The 18,911-nt window shown below is 36.3% G+C and overlaps 1 protein-coding gene across 1 annotated transcript; it reads right to left on the reverse strand.

Annotated features, from left to right (window-relative positions):
- Positions 1-883: 883 nt before the first annotated feature.
- On the reverse strand, positions 884-18,638 carry LOC109054415 (SLIT and NTRK-like protein 6). Its single transcript, XM_042744269.1, has 2 exons — positions 17,967-18,638; positions 884-4,695 (listed from the first exon to the last, which is right to left on the reverse strand). Exon 2 carries the CDS (start codon positions 4,675-4,677, stop codon positions 2,194-2,196), a length of 2,484 nt encoding a protein of 827 aa, XP_042600203.1. The 5' UTR covers positions 4,678-4,695; positions 17,967-18,638; the 3' UTR covers positions 884-2,193.
- Between the last annotated feature and the right edge of the window lie 273 nt (positions 18,639-18,911).

Genomic DNA, 18,911 nt, shown 5'->3' on the forward strand with positions numbered 1-18,911 from the left:
AAACAGAGCTAATGCAGAGAAAACACAAATAATTTCATCATGGCGGAAAGAATTGTGTCCAGATGGCAGTAAATTGCACCTTTCAGTGTGTATTTGGCTTAAAAGCACGAGTGTTTTATAATGAATGCCAGCTGAAGGTGTTTTAGATTATGCACTGGTCAGTGGTTCAGTTATTCTGAATGGATCCGTATAGTAGCATGTACAGTCAGGTTAAGGCAGCAGGTTTAGTGGTCTTCTGGCATCTCCATGTGGTCTTGTTTGGTATCGCAGCTTAACTGGTGCTGATTAATATTAAAAATGCTCTAAACTACATTCTTTCTTTCTTTCTTTCTTTCTTTCTTTCTTTCTGTTAGCATTTATATACATACAATTTTATTCAATTTTATTTATGTATTTATTTTTTAGGGGGTTCTTTTTTTCCACTTCAAGCACTGGCGGCCTCGATTGTATTGTATTTTATTTTACTTTGTGTATATTTGTTCTTGGTTTGAAGATGAGGACACGTCAAGCAGTCTCTCCATGTTGTCATTTGTCTAATTTGACTAGCTTCTATAAAGTGACAGACCAAAATACTGTAGAGTCTAATTTATATGTATATATATATATATATATATATATATATATATATATATATATATATATTATTCCCATTAAACATAGTTTTTCCTGCTGTGTGAGATGATATCAACTTTATTTTATTTATTTATTTATTTATATATATATATATTTTTTTTTTTACATTGTCACCAACCAGTTGAGGACCACTGAAATAAAATTATATGATTTTCCTCCATTGTTTCCCCCCTTATTTTATTTATTTATTTATTAACTTGTATTAAAGTGTTATTTGTGTTGCTGCCAATAATATACAATACACTATTTATTTTATTTACTTTTTTTTTATTTACAGCTTAATTGGTACCACATTAAAGGCACACAAACATATATAAATGTTAAATTATGTACAAATATACAGAATAAATAACTCTCATCCACACTAGTACAAAATAAAGCTATGGTGCTCTTCCATACAGTAAAACATTTCAAGGCTTAACACAATAATTTGTGTGCATATTTTCTCTATACATGAACATATATAGATATATATTTTCTTTTCTTCTCCAACCAGATAATGAAGATAAAACACCCTGCATAATTGCCATGCTGAAAGAAAGTAGTCGAATATGATTTATGTTTTCAAAAGGAACTTTAAACAACATCATTATACAAACCAGAATCTACACTACTTGATTTTCCTATGGGAAAAAAAATGGCATAGACTGTGCAGCCCCACAATGTGATTGTCATCAACCACCTTTGAATTATATTTTAAGTAGTGCAATTCTTTTCATTTTCTCCTAGGATGCCCAGCAGAGTTTTTGTCCATATCAGAAACAGTGGAGGTAATGAGCAAGTGGGTCTGAATGACATGATTTCTGAATAAACTCTCCAGGAGTGTTGAGAATTCCAGGTGAGAGGTCAGGCACAATAAATGATCCCACTCATAAAGTCTGATCTTAGGGTCAAAACAATAGCCATTTGGCAAGCTACACGCTCTTGTTGATGCCTTAGTTATTAATAAATGTTATTTTCAGGCATCTTGAGGTCCAAATACAACCATTATTTAATATTCGATGAACAAAAACTGTGTTGGGAATGTTTAATTCAAAACTTAGCAAATCAGAGAAAGTTTTAACTAATCATAAATGTTCTGTATGACAGAAAAAAAAGAAAATGAAAAAAGAAAGAAAACATGTTTTCTTCCATTGCTACAAATAAACAGTGCTTGAAGATCTTTCACGTACGTAATAAGAGATACACAGATATAAATGTGAAGTGACTCTATGCTAGTCTTCCCTACCAAACATAAAGAGAATACATTAACCACAATGCACACTAAATGTTCTGGTATCAAAGCCAATCTTGTCCAAAGACAACACTTTGCAACTCTTTCTGTGTGACTGGAATTTTGTTAGAATGTATAATCCTTCATCTACAATCTCCAATAGCATGTTAACGCTAAAGGTCCACCTGAAATTAGACATTGTGTCTGCATCAAATGATTGTATTGTGAGAATTGCCTCTACTCTGACATTGTTGCATTATATCTCTCTGGCTAAATCAGAGCTCAGAATGAACTGTCAAGGCACTTGGAGTATCATTTGTCAAATCAAAGCATACAGTGTACTTATCTCAGTTGAAAGTCGTTTGATGCTCTAAGACTTCTAAATAGTCTGGTTCGGCATGTAAGTTGGCTTTGAGTTCAAAGTACTCGTTTTTAGTCTGTTCCACCATGACCTTCCTTGGCCTTGTATAAACAAGAGTCTCCATTAGTTTCAGCTCTTTGTGGTGGTTGGGGACTTGCATGTCCACAGCCGGTTGTAGCTGTGATATGTTTTTCCTGAGATATTCAGTGAGGCTGAGCTGTTGGAGTTCCCGTTCCCTTTCTAAGATGTTCTTGTACAAGGAGCTTGCATCTCCCAAACTCACAAACTCAGTGGGGTAGTCGGTGATGGCCCTAAACTTCACATTGGGTCCTGCAAGTAGGGATTCACTCTCCTTGTCAAGAATGCTATGGCAGATATGTTTAGGTTTCTCGCTATCGTACTCATCTAACTCATATTGTTTGTGCTGAGAGCAGTAACTAGGGTTCCTGCAGACTTGAATGATTGGGCTACGGACAGGTTCGTCGTACATGCCGGGTCCTTGACTTTCAGTTACATGGTGGGTGGTCTTCTGGCCATACATGCTATAGTGCAGGTGGATGGGACTGCTCTCGCGAGGTTGCTCCTCAACTTGTTTCTTCTTGGCCTGTCTCCGCCGACGGTGTAGCACAAACACGATGATCCCTGCAGCGCAGCAAATGAAGGTCAGAAAAAGGATGAGAAGGCAGAGGATGAGTACCGATAGTGGCACTGCATCTGTCAGAAATCGGAAGAAGCCGGTGGTGCCGCCCTCAGGCGCAATCGTGACTACACTATTGTCCTTAGTGTCTCCAGTTAGGGACTTATACGTGACCAAGCCAGGACAGAGAACATCATGCTTCAGGTTTCTAACCTCAGCAGTAGACAGTTTTTGAGGAGTGTGGCATAAGATGGTACCCACCACGGTCTCCTTGCTTAGCTTTTCTACCCACTGTTTGAGGCTGACCAAATCACAAGTGCAGTCCCAAGGATTGTCCTCAAGATAAATATGCTCCAAATAATTGAGCTGGTCCAACACATTACTCACTGGTAAGTGCATAAAGATATTTTTCCTTAGGTTCAATGTCACCAAGGGCACATTACGAAATATTTGTGCAGGGAGAGTGTTGAGTAGATTGTTGTTTAGCAACAGGAGCTTTAGATTTGTCAAAGGGTTGAACGATCCAGCCTCAATCACTTTGATGACATTATACTCCAAGTACAAGTATTCCAAGTTGTGAAGGCCAAGAAACATTGTTACCGAGATTTTCTCTATCCTATTTCCATTCAGGTACAGCTTTTTCAAATTGCTCAAACTCAGAAAGGTTTCATTGTCAATGTAGTCTATTTGGTTGTTTGCTAAATTGAGCAATTCCAAACTGTCGTACGTCACAAAATCATATTTAAAAAGTCGCTGTATCATATTCCCTGTCAAAATCAGCATGTTTGGGCTTTGTTCAAGAATGCCTATATCCGATATCCTCTGAATGTCTTGGTCCTCACAGTGCATTAAAAACCCCATACTTTGGGGAGAACAAGAGCACATTGGCACGCAAAATGTGCCTAGGCCGTTTGCAGGTGTGGGTGTTCTTGTGCCATCGTTGACATTTGGTATCTGAACAACCTTGGTGGATGGGGTGACAATCATGTCTAGAGATTTTGATGGTTCTTCGAGGTTGATGTCAGCATGGGAGGGGCAAAGTAAATCCCTTTTGACCCTGGTCAAAGTTGTGCCCCTAAGATCTTCAGGTCTGTTGCAAACCACCTCGCCAATGGATGACTGTGCTCGCATGTTCTCAATCCAGACCTTCAAATGCAAGATTTCGCAATTGCACACCCAGTCATTGTCCTCCAACAGGAGCTCCATGATACGACCAATATGTTCCAGGAAACCCACGTATGGGAGTGTCTGCAGTTTGTTCCCACGCAGATCCAAATGTGTCAGAGGAACAAAGCGGAAAATGTTGCTTGGTAGGAACTCGATGGAGTTGTCATTGAGGATCAGAACTTTAAGACGGACAAGCTTGCTGAAGGCCCCAGGCTCCACAAACCGGATGAAGTTGGTGTCAGCTTGAAGGTATTCCAAATTAACCAAACCGTGAAATGTGTCCTCCTTCAGCATGACCAGGAAATTGCTGTTTATGTGCAGCTTTCTCAGGGATCCCAGTGCACTGAACACGCCAGGTTCAAGCTCCTGTATGCTGTTTGCACCGAGATGTAAGGTGACGGCGTTCTTGAAAGCATCCATTTCCTCTGCAAGTAACTCCACTAAGTCATTTTTATATAGATTTAAATGGAAAGGTTTATCTGACGGTACTTTCACGTCCGAGATTTTGCTTATGTTTCTGTCTTCACAGTTTATGTACAATTGTCCATCTTTCTCTTCACAGGTGCACAAAGATTTGCAAGCTCCACCGTACAAAGCCTTGGGTTCAGTATCTCCAAAACTAGCACCAGCAAACAAGGAGCAAATGAAAACGATCCGGGCCAGCATTTTTTTTCTTCCTTGTATCTAAAAAGACAACACAGAGAGGAGAAGGAAAGGTAATTACTGAGTGCAGTTAGCAAACTCATTAAATAACTATAAGCAGAACACTGAATTATGGGAATTACTGCAAGTTTACAGTGCTGAATCTAATAGAATAAACAGCCTATGATTTGAAGAAAAAACAAAGTGCCTAAATACAGATATTAACAAGTTTACAAACATATTAAAGCTATTAAAGTGTGTTGCTAACATATTGCATTTTATTATTGCAAACAAGCAGTGAGTGGAACACAAGAACACTTTATAACTAACACAGTAATAGTCCTAAATGAATAATTTGGATGCGTCATTGATGATGGTGATAATAGCAATGATTATATCACATTACATACTTAGGGAAATAATTAAGTATCTCAAATAACTGAGATAATTACATTCTAATTAGGATCAGACATGCTTATATGTCTCATAATTTTTAGATCAAGCAACTATTTTCCCACAGTAAAGGCAACGAGTTTGTATGCATGCATAGACAGCACATTCCAGCTGTTATAGATCTATACTCTTTAATAATTGTCTTTTTCTTATTTGTAGGATTGAAGCCAAGAACCAGTTCTTATTCAGAACCCGTTTTTTTTTTCTTAATACCAGAACAGAATTTCCAATAACATTTCACATATGTGCCAGTCCTTTTAGAGAAACAAACACATACAAATTCCAGCTGTTTGTTGTTCACATGGCAATATGTGAAGATTCATTATAAGTTTTGATAGTAGCATTTTATAAAATAAATAAATGGAAAGAATTTTCGGATTGCATTTATACCGCCTCTAAAAAATAATGTGAAAAATCATTAAACACTTTTGCAAGGTTTTCTATTTCTTTTCTTTTGTTAATTTTTTTTTTTTTTTTTTAGTGAATTTTGGAATCAGAATTGTTAGGAGGAATCAGTATCAGACTCATCCCTAAACACATTTGTATCGTCATGACTACTTATTTGTGTCAACTTGTATTTATATAAAAAAATAAATAAATAAAATAAATAAATACAAATCAGGGGATATATCTGAACAGTATTTCCAGTTCTACTTAGATTTGCCATGATACCTAAATCTACAATCAAAAGAAAGAGATCTCTATATGAGCTCAAATGTTTCTCATAAAATTCTTCCAAGACTAAATGATCTGATCTGCTATTCTTATACTTTTCATAGCTCTATATTTCGTATATTCGTATTAGCGTATATTCTTTGTCAACATTTATTTATTTATTTATTTATTTGTGTATTTTTATCTTCAAAGGAACTTTGAAATTTGAGACACATATTGGACAAAGTTGATATTTAAATGAAAAATATATCCCTGGAGCTTTGAACGAGCAATGTCTTCCTCACACAGTTCCACTGAAAAAAAATAAAAATAAATAACCACATGCTATTTTTTGTTATAATGTCATTTAAAATGACATTACACAGTTCCATGCAAATTAACTGAAACATAAAATACACCAGAGTCCCAGAGAATCTGTGAGGAATGAACTTTCCAATTGAATTGACATGAAATCAAACATTGAGTCGTCCGGCATGCCACATGGCACCAACAGGCTGTGTGCACTGACAGCTCTGAGCAAACACAGCGTGTGAAGACAATAACGATGGTTTTCGTCGTCTCTCTTGAGGATGCAGGTAGAACGGCAGTGGAAGGGGGCGGGAGCATAAATAAAATTAGATTAAAAGATTACAAAAACTGCAGAGAATATGAATGCTTGCATGTCATGCCAGATGACAGCACAAAGAAGGGAAAAAATGTGGTCCCATTCCTATTTTTAGCAAGCAGTGTGTGGCTGACAGTGAGGAGAGAATCTGTGGTCCATTAGAAGCCAGTCAAGCCTACATATTGTGCTCCCATGCATTTAAGCAAGGCCTAATATCCATCTACTTAAATATCTACCTATATAATACGTACATACAGCTCGACCCATGAATCCTCATCCCTCAGGTTTACACCCACCCTTCCTGTCTAACCCACTCCACACATCCTTGCAAGGGAATGGGAACATCTGTCCTGATACAGCAAATTGTCCTGTCTTTCTCTCACACGGTTACCCAAAGCGTAGGCCGAATTAGATATTTTTGATCTTTCAATTGTTTTTCCTGCTGGAGAGTGAGGAGATTAAACGTAGAACAAATGGAGATGTTTAAGACTTCTATCCTGAGAAAAAGACTTTAAAATCTCAAATCCACTAGTAGAAGAAATCAACAACATAATGCTCTGATTGCTCAAGAAAGTACAGTATGAAATTAAATTTCTCTTTCATTTAGCAAATGAAAACAACTGAGACAATTGTTGAGTACAGAAGCATTATAGATATTTTAAATGAATGTGGATACACTATATATATATATATAGTATATATATATATATATATATATATATACTATTAATATATATATATATATATATATATATATATATATATATATGGTAAATAAAACAGGTTATTAGAGTATGTTTTACAAGAAAATTGTATTTCATTCTATCTATTTTAAAATTTCACATTTAATTCAACAAACTTTTTCAAACTTTTTTTCAAACTTTAAAACTTTTTTTTTTTTTTTTTTTCAGTGTTGAATTGTCCAGATAATTTGGTATGTTTCTGGTCTCTTTAATAATTTGATGAAAAATCTTAAGAGTTATATTGAAATTTGAGACTTGGCATCTTGTCAAACCTAAGCACAATTTGAGACACTCTTGAGATTGCTTTTGAGTTTAAGATTATGATGGTTCTTTTTCAATAGAATAAATAAATTATAATAAATTAACCTCAGCAAATACATTCATTGTAGGATAATCAAGTGAGATCTTTACTGCCACCTTAATTCTTGTGCTTTTGTTAAATTCAGTAGTATTTTGAGGTTTCTGATTTATTGTTGGAATAGCAAGAAGATTATATATCATGTGGACAGATCTTATGTTACACTCATCCAGGATGTCTAAGAGAAACAACTGAGATACTAGATCTTTCTTGTTCTTTCATGTTTTTAAGCAGGTGACAACCTTTGAACTACAATTTAAAAAATGGTTTATAAATGTAGGCCTATTTTCACTTTCGCTAGAATTGTTTCTTATTAATTACAAAGAAATTGCTAGAAACATTAAATTAAACATGACATTTTAAAGTATAGCTAATGAATAAAATCACATTTTCTTGTACAAACCCGATTCCAAAAAAGTTGGGACACTGTACAAATTGTGAATAAAAACAGAATGCAATGATGTGGAAGTTTCAAATTTCAATATTTTATTCAGAATACAACATAGATGACATATCAAATGTTTAAACTGAGAAAATGTATCATTTCAAGGGAAAAATAAGTTGATTTTAAATTTCATGGCATCAAAAGTTGGGACAAGGCCATGTTTACCACTGTGTGGCATCCCCTCTATTTATAACAGTCTGCAAACGTCTGGGGACTGAGGAGACATGTTGCTCAAGTTTAGGAATGTTGTCCCATTCTTGTCTAATACAGGCTTCTAGTTGCTCAACTGTCTTACTTCTTCTTTGTCACATCTTCCTCTTTATGATGCACCAAATGTTTTCTATGGGTAAAAGATCTGGACTGCAGGCTGGCCAATTTCAGTACCCGGATCCTTCTTCTACGCAGCCATGATGTTGTAATTGATGCAGAATGTGGTCTGGCATTGTCATGTTGGAAAATGCAAGGTCTTCCGTGAAAGAGACGACATCTGGATGGGAGCATATGTTGTTCTAGAACTTGGATATACCTTTCAGCATTGATGGTGCCTTTCCAGATGTGTAAGCTGGCCATGCCACACGCACTCATGCAACCCCGTACCATCAAAGATGCAGGCTTCTGAACTGAGTGTTGATAACAACTTGGGTTGTCCTTGTCCTCTTTAGTCCGGATGACATGGCATCCCAGTTTTCCAAAGAGAACAGTTTTCCACTTTGCCACAGTCCATTTTAAATGAGCCTTGGCCCAGAGAAAACGCCTGTGCTTCTGGATCATGTTTAGATATGGCTACTTTTTTGACCTATAGAGTTTTAGCCGGCAACGGCGAATGGCACAGTGGATTGTGTTCACCGACAATGTTTTCTGGAAGTATCCCTGAGCCCATGTTGTGATTTCCATTACAGTAGCATTCCTGTATGTGATGCAGTGCCGTCTAAGGGCCCGAAGATCACGGGCATCCAGTATGGTTTTCCGGCCTTGACCCTGACGCACAGAGATTGTTCCAGATTCTCTGAATCTGGAAGATGATATTATGCACTATAGATGATGATAACTTCAAACTCTTTGCAGTTTTTCACTGAGAAATTCATTTCTGATATTGCTCCACTATTTTTCGCAGCAGCATTTGGAGAATTGGTGATCCTCTGCCCATCTTGACTTCTGAGAGACACTGCCACTCTGAGAGGCTCTTTTTATACCCAATCATGATGCCAATCGACCTAATAAGTTGGAAATTGGTCCTCCAGCTGTTCCTTATATGTACATTTAACTTTTCCGGGCTCTTATTGCTACCTGTCCCAACTTTTTTGGAATGTGTAGCTCTCATGAAATCCAAAATGAGCCAATATTTGGCAAGAAATTTCAAAATGTCTCACTTTCAACATTTGATATGTTATCTATAGCCTATTGTGAATAAAATATGTTTATGAGATTTGTAAATTATTCCATTCCTTTTTTACTCACAGTTTGTACAGTGTCCCAACTTTTTTGGAATCGGGTTTGTAAAAAGTACACTTTGTTTTATTTACAACGTTGGAAAATCATATTTCAAAGTGTACCAAGCCCAGTAACTCAGGTGCTCCAGATGAAGTGACACATGCCAGAGAGAATGGAAGACATCCAAAGATGTATACTGTATCTACTCCACATCATGCACACATGTATATGCAAAACTGCCAGTTCCACTGAACGTTAGACAGAATGCAGACTCACAACAGAATAATCCATCACAGCAGTGCATCGTTGTCCTATGACATACAATGTTATATGTACTGTGAAACGTTAAAATAAATTAAAGCAAAGAAAAATAACCCTCAAGGCTATTTTGTATAAGCCTAGTGCACTTGTTTGTGGCTGAGAGCTTCATATATCCATAACAGAGGAAATACAGTGTGCGCTTCTCGCGTCCACTATCTTATATTGGCATCATAATTCAGTGTCTTTTGTTTTGAGGCAATACATTTTTTTTTTGTAAGGCCCCATATGTACCATTTGCCCTGCAATGCTGAATTTAAATTGCTTGCAAGCCTACAGCAACATGCTTAACCAGATGCCAAAGAGAAATAATCTACACTACAACTACAATTTTTTTTTTTTTTTTTTTTGGAGTTCATTTGCATCTTTGTAGAATCTCCTGATGGTAAACTTTTTGAAAGGAAAATTATATTTGATCCAGTCTCCAGAGAGGCATTGTTTGTCGACAGCAGGCATTGTCTTGCTTGAGTAGACTGAGAGAATTGCTGTTGTCTCGGACACAATTCTAAGGGTTGGTCATTCATTATTTATCTGATCGGTAATGAAACACCACCAGTAAAAGGTTGGCCAATGAAGCATGGCAATCAATGACTGTGGTCCTGTCACACAGGAGCAAATCAACTGCTTAAACCAACCACAAAGCCATTTGCATAATCTGCTTACCATATGCTATTTAAAGGACAGGTACAACTTCAGTATTGTCTTATTTTTCATGTCTTCCGTGAAGCTGGTTTCAAACTCATTACTCCGACTTTGAACATGACAAAAGTGACATTTTTACAAGACAATGCAGTTAGGGTTGCAATCTCATTCCAGGTAGAATAATTTAGGTCTAGTGAGCTGCCATTATGCAAGCATTTTAAAAATCAGGACACTCAGGCAGCAGACCATTTAATAACCACATCCAAGGTTACGACATAAGGACACTGTGTGTGTGTGTGTATATATATATATATAATATATATATATATATATATATATATATGTGTGTGGTGTGTGTGTGTGTGTGTGTGTGTGTGTGTGTGTGTGTGTGTGTGTATGTGTCTTTGTGTGTGTGTGTGTGTGTGTGGCATAAAGAAGATCTGTAAAGTTGCAAAGACTAAAGTCTCAAATCCAAAGAGATATGCTTTATAAAAGTTAAGACTTGTCCACGCCCTCCTAAAACATGTCTATGTCACGATGTGGGAAGATTTGCATAACACCGCCCAAATGTTCACGCAAAGAAAGAAGGCATAACTTTTATTCTGACTGTAGTATTGTTGTTGTCGCCTCCACCATGTTGTGGAGGTGCTGTGTGTTTCATTGTTAAAGCGAAACTAATTTGTTTGGCCTTCCAAAAGAGGACGATATCCGCTTTGTCATGAGGAAATACATCAACTTGGATCGGCTTTCACCATGGAAGAAACAGAGTCCAGCCCCGGGTCGTCACATGTGGTTGCTGCAAGTCCACCAGTTGCTCCTTCGTCGAAACTGCCGGCCACGCCGTTCTCAAGACCTCAAATTGCGAGTTTTAAGCAGTGTAGAGCGCTTGTTGTTTGTTGTTTCTCCGATCACAAATGCGGACATGGTTTTATGTTTACGCAGTGTGATACACAACACAGTATAAGTCATTATAATCAGTAATTATGTCCCCACTGGATACAACAAATGCCTTGTTTGTAATGGGTTTTATTGGTTTTGTCTGTTTGTGCCAGGAGATGCCATCACAGTATGGTAAGGGGCGTAACATTTCCATCACACAATTGAGGTATTTAGCCAATCACAATGCACTGGATAGCTGACCAATCAGAGTACACCTCGCTTTTCAGAATGATGAGCTTTGTAAAAATCTAAGTGTTTCAGAAAGACGGGGCATAGAGGAGCAACAATAATGTACATTATGTGGAAAATAATGTGTTTTTTTAACCTTAAACCACATAAACACATTGCATTACACCAAATACACAACATAATGTTATTTTTAGCAATGTCAAATGACCCCTTTAAGCATAAACTCACTAAATTCTAATACATTTTTTTTTTAAAAAGACCTAGTATCTTATGTCAGTTTGATTCTCGAGGATATTTAGATAACAATATTGGAAAACAACACAAAATTACAAAGTAAGAAAATATATTTTTTGCAGTGTGACCAATGTGACAAAATCAAATTCTAATAAGCATACAAATACATATACACACATATATTGAGCTAAATATTCAGTGTTTAGTTGGACCGGGCCATTTTTTATTTTTTTTTTAGCAAAATGTCTTGGTGTATGTATAATTTTAATTTGTCTCACTTATGCCATGTTTGTTTGCAGTGCATTCTAGGATATTTTTTCTCTATGATGCATGAAAAGTTGCCTTGGAATTTGGATAAAACAAGTTATCTTGGAAGGCTATATAATGTTGTAGCACACATTTTGGTACAGCCTTAGTGTTGAGATGCCTTTGTAGGTTTTGGAATCAATGGATCATCACTGGACATCACATTCATCACTTGTCATATATGATATGAGTATAAGGGATAATGTACATCCAGCCAGTTGTTATCGCAGAATAACCCCCGACAGGGTGGTCAGAACTTGTATCATCCTGAAGGAGGTTATTCTACGATAACAACCGGCTGGATTTACATTATCCCGCTTATTACACAGCTACTTGCTACATAAGTAAATAATTAGACACAAAATATTGTTTTGAGTTGAAATATTTGAAAGCAAAGCTTCCATGAAGACAGCAGCTGCGAGCAAGTGGCAAGTTCAAACTAGGCGGACATGTAAATCATTATGGCGATATGACAAAAGATGTTTTAAAATCTTACCAGTTTGTTAGTTATCTTATAATCCATTACAGCATACAAAACAATCGTCACAAAATGGCAGCAGGCGTGTTTGTATGAAACGAGAGAGCAAGTCTGCAATACCAGGATGACATAATTAAATAATTGTACACAATTTTGAATCGAGTTTTAATATTTTATTAACTAAACAAACGCAAAGCTTCCACCAAGAAAAAAAACAAAAAAACAATTCCTACCAAGAGTACGGCGCCGACTTCAGTTACCCAGATAAGCCTGTGTTATCAGCATTTACCGGTTGTTATCAAAGGAATAACATACCTCGGAATGTCGCGACTGACCAATCAGAATCAAATATTCCACACAGCTGTGCAATAAATGGATTTATCACAGCTAGGAGCAGAGGTAGTGCAGTGTGCTTCCTTTCAAATGTGTTGCTAAACAAATGTGCTATAATTATTTCACAGGAATTAGCGATTAGATCTACAGGATGAAACCAGGTATGCTCACAGAAACAAACATTTGCATTTAACAGATGCACCTCTCCCTGCAAATCAATATCACAACAGGAAGTTTCTCACACTTTTTCTGCTCGCCATTTGATTTTTTTTTTTTTTTCTCCACTGACGTTTATTCTAATAGACCACGCTTCTGTAATACCATTTTATTGCTACATGCAACAGTTAGTCAAGCATCAATGTTGCTCATAATTTGGATTACTGATTTTAACAAACCTTTAACCCAAAGTATTAATATTTGGTGCAAAACTCATGCCATTTGTACCTCAAGTATAGTAAACCAGTAAACAACCACTCAAACACTTTAGCAACCACATAGCAAAGCACTAGTAACCACCCTCAACACCTTAATGATTTGGTGAGTTTTGTGTAAAAAAAAAAAAGCACCATTCATATTTTTTCAAGAAAGAAAGAAAGAAAAGAAAGGGAAAAAAATAGTCTGTCTAATATGTTGTTAGATTACATGTATTCAAGAAAAAGATATATAAATGGCTTGTTCAAAACTTTATATAATTTCTTTGGTCACTAAAGCAAATTAAGTGGAAAAATGGGTCTGACAGACTTGACATCTTAAAATTATATAGTACTGCATTTCTAGATGAATCATATGAGTCTTCACATCGCTGAGCTCTGTGAGTTCAATTTTGCCTGAAGCTTATGAAAAGGACTGCAGTTGCTGAGATACACGCAGAAGATATTACAGAGATGTAATCATTTATTAAAATAATCATCAATTCTAACAGCTTTTCAACTGTTTTTCTTTTATTGCATTAAAAGCTATTTATTCTTAAGTCAGAAGTGTTTTGTGCATATTGTGTGCCATTAAACTTGTGATTTTATTCAGGAAACTGAGTTATTCTGGAAGCTATAAATTTTGACTTGCTTAGCAAGATTATCTTAAAACTATTGCTCTGCTATGACAGTTGATGTGAAACTGACCATTTCTGAGGAGAAAATGCAGTAACAATTTCCATCTCATTGATTAACATCATAAACTAAGAGCAAGCAATAATAATAATAATAATAATAATAATAATAATTTACTAATATAGTTAAGTTATGTCAACAAATAAAACCTTATTATAAAGTGTTATCATAAATGCTAATGTCCACTACAGTGCCCCTTGTGGCAATACTAAGAATGTGTTGCATAATGAATTGCAATCTGAACACATTTCTAAATGCAACAATGTGTGAAACAACTTGAGCAGATAAGCATTTGTTTTCATGTCAATGTCAAAGTTGATATGTCTGGATATTTGCAGTTGCTCTTTCCTGCAGTGTTTTTCCTCAGTTTGGCCAAGAAAAGGGATTTCAGTGATACCCAGGCTCAAATAAATTTGAACTGCTCAATGCAAATCCTCTAGAGAATCACATGTATTTACAAGGGCAACCATTATCTCAATGCAGGGAAAGGAAATCGATGATTTAATTTGCTCAGTGTTGTTTTCATCAACAGACACAGTCTTAAAAAAAGCAAAGAACCTTTGATACTACAGATGCATTTATTTCCAACAAAGTTAAACATAGTTGTTAGTAGCATAGGAAGCATTATTATTACAATTGCATATGGGTTAGCACCATTTGTGCTATATACATGAAGGAATCAAGTTGGAAGCTATTACTTTTTCAAAGCAATTAGACTTATGCTTTTCACCAGTTCAATAAAATTAGGCTAAAAATTCCCACACTGACATTGAAGGAAAGACCTGAGCCATTTCAAGAGACATGGAGGTGGACTCTTTTAACTTGGGCACTAAGCTTCCACCTAGCAACCACACAGAACACACTAGCAACTACACAGCAATGCAGTAAAACCCATAAACCAGATAAGAACAAAACTTGAACTGAATTGAGCTAAATAGTGCTATTTCATAGCAGAATCAAATTAGTTTCATAAATTGGCAAATGTTGCAACATAAATACTATTATTTTAATTAACTGAATCAACATTGAAATGACCCAAGCTGAATAATGACATTATTGCCTTCTGTAGAGCAGCATACTGATGAATTGAACTTGTTTTGTAATTGATGCACTTTATAGTCATTGAACTGAAATGCATCAACAATGAACTGATAAGCTGAATAATGACACTATTGTCTCACTATTGTTTCATAAATGAAGAACTTTGCAACACTCACTGTTATTGAACTGAATCATTATGACACTGTTTTGAGCTGAACGACTCCATTGCCTTCTCCAGAGCTGATTTATAGTTGAATATAACTTGCTCCATAATTGATAAGATTTACAAAGTTACTGAACTTAAACGAATCGATACTGAACTGACTCGAGCTAAATACTAACACTATTGCCTTCATTAGAGATGCTTATAGCTGAGTTTAACTTGTTTTGTAATTGATGAACCTTACAGTGTTACTTCAGTTCAGAGTCATTATTCAGCTCAATTCAGTTCATTTTTTTTCTCTTTTTTTTCAGTTCAGTTCAGTTCAGCTAAATAAACTAAATCAACACTGAACTTAATTTATTTGACACTATCAGCTGCATCTGAAATTGCATATTTCCCTGTTATATAGTAGACGAAAAACAATATGTGACCAAAGAAGTATGTCCAAATTCACAGTACTCATAAAAGAGTAGGCAGAAAAGTACCTGGATGACCTACTATGTCCAGCGAAATTCTGAATACGATGGACACTTTGCTATCTCATGAGGTCATGGAAGAGGATTTGTGAATGACACTTCAGCTGACGATAGTAGGCCAGTGACAATGACAGCATGGTGAATGTAGTATGTCGAGATTGCATTCATTATGCACACATTCATACTATATAAAACATATTTTTTTAGAGGTCACATTGTCAACGTTTACTGAACCAAACTGAATCCATTTTCAACTGACTCAAGCTGAATAACAACACTACTGACTTCTTTAGAGATGCTTACATCTGAGTTGAGCTGAGTCTTGATTCAGTTCAGTTCAACTGAGCTGAATAATGACAGTCTTAGATGCCTTAAAGCAGAATTTGTCTTTTATTTAATGAAGTCTGTGTTGTATAAAGTGCTAAATAAATAAAGCTGGCTTAAGAAAATGCACACATAGAGCACTTTGAATAAGATCTAGCCTGGTATTGAAATCTGATGCAGGCTTTTCAGCTTGTTTTGACACACTGGTGTTGTTTGTGTCTGTGTTGAGCATGTAAGTGCACAGCTCTCAATAAAGGGAAGTAACCTACAACATATTGTTGCAGGTTGCATCCGCAGCATGCCACTGGGGGACCTTAACATCCAGCGCAGGGGAATGAGAAATCGAGAGATGAAGAGAAAGAGTGTATACTGGGCTTGGGGCAAAGGGATGAGCGAATCAGTGACGCTCCATTTTACCCTGCACAAATCAGTGGGCTTGTGCAGATGGCCCCTTCATTGTGTCTATGGCACTATGGAGGAACTTATGTGCTCGCCCCAGGGAGACGCCAAAACACCCACATATAAGAACAGAGGCAAAAGAAAAAGCCCACAGTCCTGTGAAGCTAATAAACTCGCCCACACTTTATGGAGTGTCATAGTGGGTTTAGACTTTTCTATTAATAATAGTACAGGTTTGCTATCATATGTTCAGTTGATTGTACTAATTTACTGCACATTTGAAATTTCTCATTTTACTCTTTTTTTCCTCTTTTTGTTTTCTTAAATGTATTTCGAACCTAGTCAAAAGCCATTAGACTGGTATTATTGATGCTTTAATTGTCTCTTATATTGTAGATGCAACATTATCCACTCTTTTAAAAATAAAGATTCCTTATTGACATCAAGAAACTTTAACATTCATAGAACATTTCTATTTCACCAAAAGGTTATTTATAATGAGGGGGTGGAGGTCTTCAGATTATTGTTTTAATATTCATATTATTGCACTGCCAAGAAAACCTCTGCTTGGAAGGTTTATTTCCTTTATTTGTAAGAGTCTAAGATCACAAATGTGCTTCTGTTTGGGTAATTTAACAATGCAAAAAAAAAAAAAAAAAAAAAACATACTGTACAATTAAAATGCAACAAAGCAAATTGGCAGGTGTGTTAGCACATGACAGCACGTGAAAATGCATTGCATTTGCACATGTTAAATACCTTTGGTCTCTGAGACCTCAAATAGAAATACGTTTGAAGTATAGTTTAAGTTAACAAAACAATGTTTATCATTTATCAAACCCAGATAATAGTCATAAATCTGTTTAGACCATTTGAAACCTCTCTAAACATCACACGATTTAATGTGGACTGCATGTCAATCTCTCATGGGCATCTAGAGAGGGTGCTGCAAACTCTGTCTCTGATACATTAAATTAAGACTCATTGTTGTCTGTGTGTGTAGGTATGTCTGGCTGAGAACTTGTAAGTGTGTGTGTGTGTGTGTGTGTGTGTGTGTGTGTGTGTGTGTGTGTGTGTGTGTGTGTGTGTGTGTGCCTTTGTGTAAATGTGACTTTGAAGGCAAGAGCATCTGTGCTGCAGACGGCTACATCACAATGAAGTCACCTGAGTTTCATTTACATGGATTGAATTTGCAGGGAATGAATAAGTAAAATAAACCTTATAAGGTGTCCTTGAGATCACAGGAGACTGTGTTACATTAGCACTGTATATTGTACTTCTGCAATGCTTTCAGATTAATATATATATATATATATATATATATATATATATATATATATATATATATATATATATATATATATATATATACACACACACACACACACACACACACACACTTTAACAGGAGGTGCATTAGAAACTGTTCAAAGAAGAAACAAGTGATATGCATTTTGCAGTATAGGCATTGTGCCAGCACGTATGTCCTTAAAAAAATAATAATAATAAAATAAAATGTTTGATGGATATAAAATATATCGCATCTGTTGTGATACCACCGAGTTTTCATCCGAAACACTTTGTTGACAGCGACACTTAAATAATCACAGTCACACTACTTTGACTTCGGATGTGCTATTAGTAAGCCACTCTTACCCAAATTACGCAGCGCAGGAGTCTTTGTAGCTCCACTTGGCCAAGTTATTTGTGCTTTGTGGATCAAACAAAATCACCCGGTTTTGCACTACAAACCGGACGCCTGGACTTTTTTAAAAGGCTTCCTTGGCACGGAAGAGCCCACCGCGCATAAAGACGCATGGAACAAGTCCAGATCCAACTTGCTCTTAGCTCTCCATGATCATTTTTTTTTTTTTTTTTTTTACGTGTCCATTCGCGATTTTCAGATATTTGGCGCCTGCATTATTTGGACTTCTCGTTTCAGTGTTCAGCTAGTCCAGTGGTTGAATAAAAGTCCGCAATTAACATTCAGCTGTCCGCGTCGCATCGGAGAGCGCCTGACCCCCGCGGTCTCTTACTGAAGGTATGAAGGAGGCACAGATTCTCCAGCCTCTCGATCTGCCCAGTGAATTCGCTTGAGCTTCACTTCACAAGAGCTCCTCCCTCCGTACAGTCAAAGGGCCTATCGTGACTCCACATGGATAGGAGAGAGTGAGAGAGAGAGAGAGAGAGACAAACGAGACCTGAACGCATCCTTGAGCAGGAACCTCAGCTATATGTTACCTTCTTGAAGTAACAATACAGTTTGAAACGCTGCTTTAACAGTGACACATCTATGTATTCGATTAATTATTTATGTGGTCAGTTTACTGTGTGTGTGTGTGTGTGTGTGTGTGTGTGTGTGTATATACATATATATATGAACTGTATATATATATATATATACACACACACACACACACACACACACAGTATGTTGCCCACATAAATAATTAATTGAATACATAGACGTGTCACTGTTTGAAACGCTGCTTTCCCCTGGGCAAATAAAGTAAAACATTATGTGAATAAAAATGTTATGAATATTAATAATAATAATAATACTTGTTTGAAAGTAACCTTTTTGTTCGTTTTAAATCTTAA

This window comes from Cyprinus carpio, chromosome A1, assembly GCF_018340385.1.
Source record: "Cyprinus carpio isolate SPL01 chromosome A1, ASM1834038v1, whole genome shotgun sequence".
Lineage (NCBI taxonomy): Eukaryota > Metazoa > Chordata > Actinopteri > Cypriniformes > Cyprinidae > Cyprinus > Cyprinus carpio.

Bases quoted from the DNA above. Each gene is read 5' to 3' on its own strand.
- LOC109054415 (XM_042744269.1), bottom strand. From the start codon at position 4,677: ATGCTGGCCCGGATCGTTTTCATTTGCTCCTTGTTTGCTGGTGCTAGT.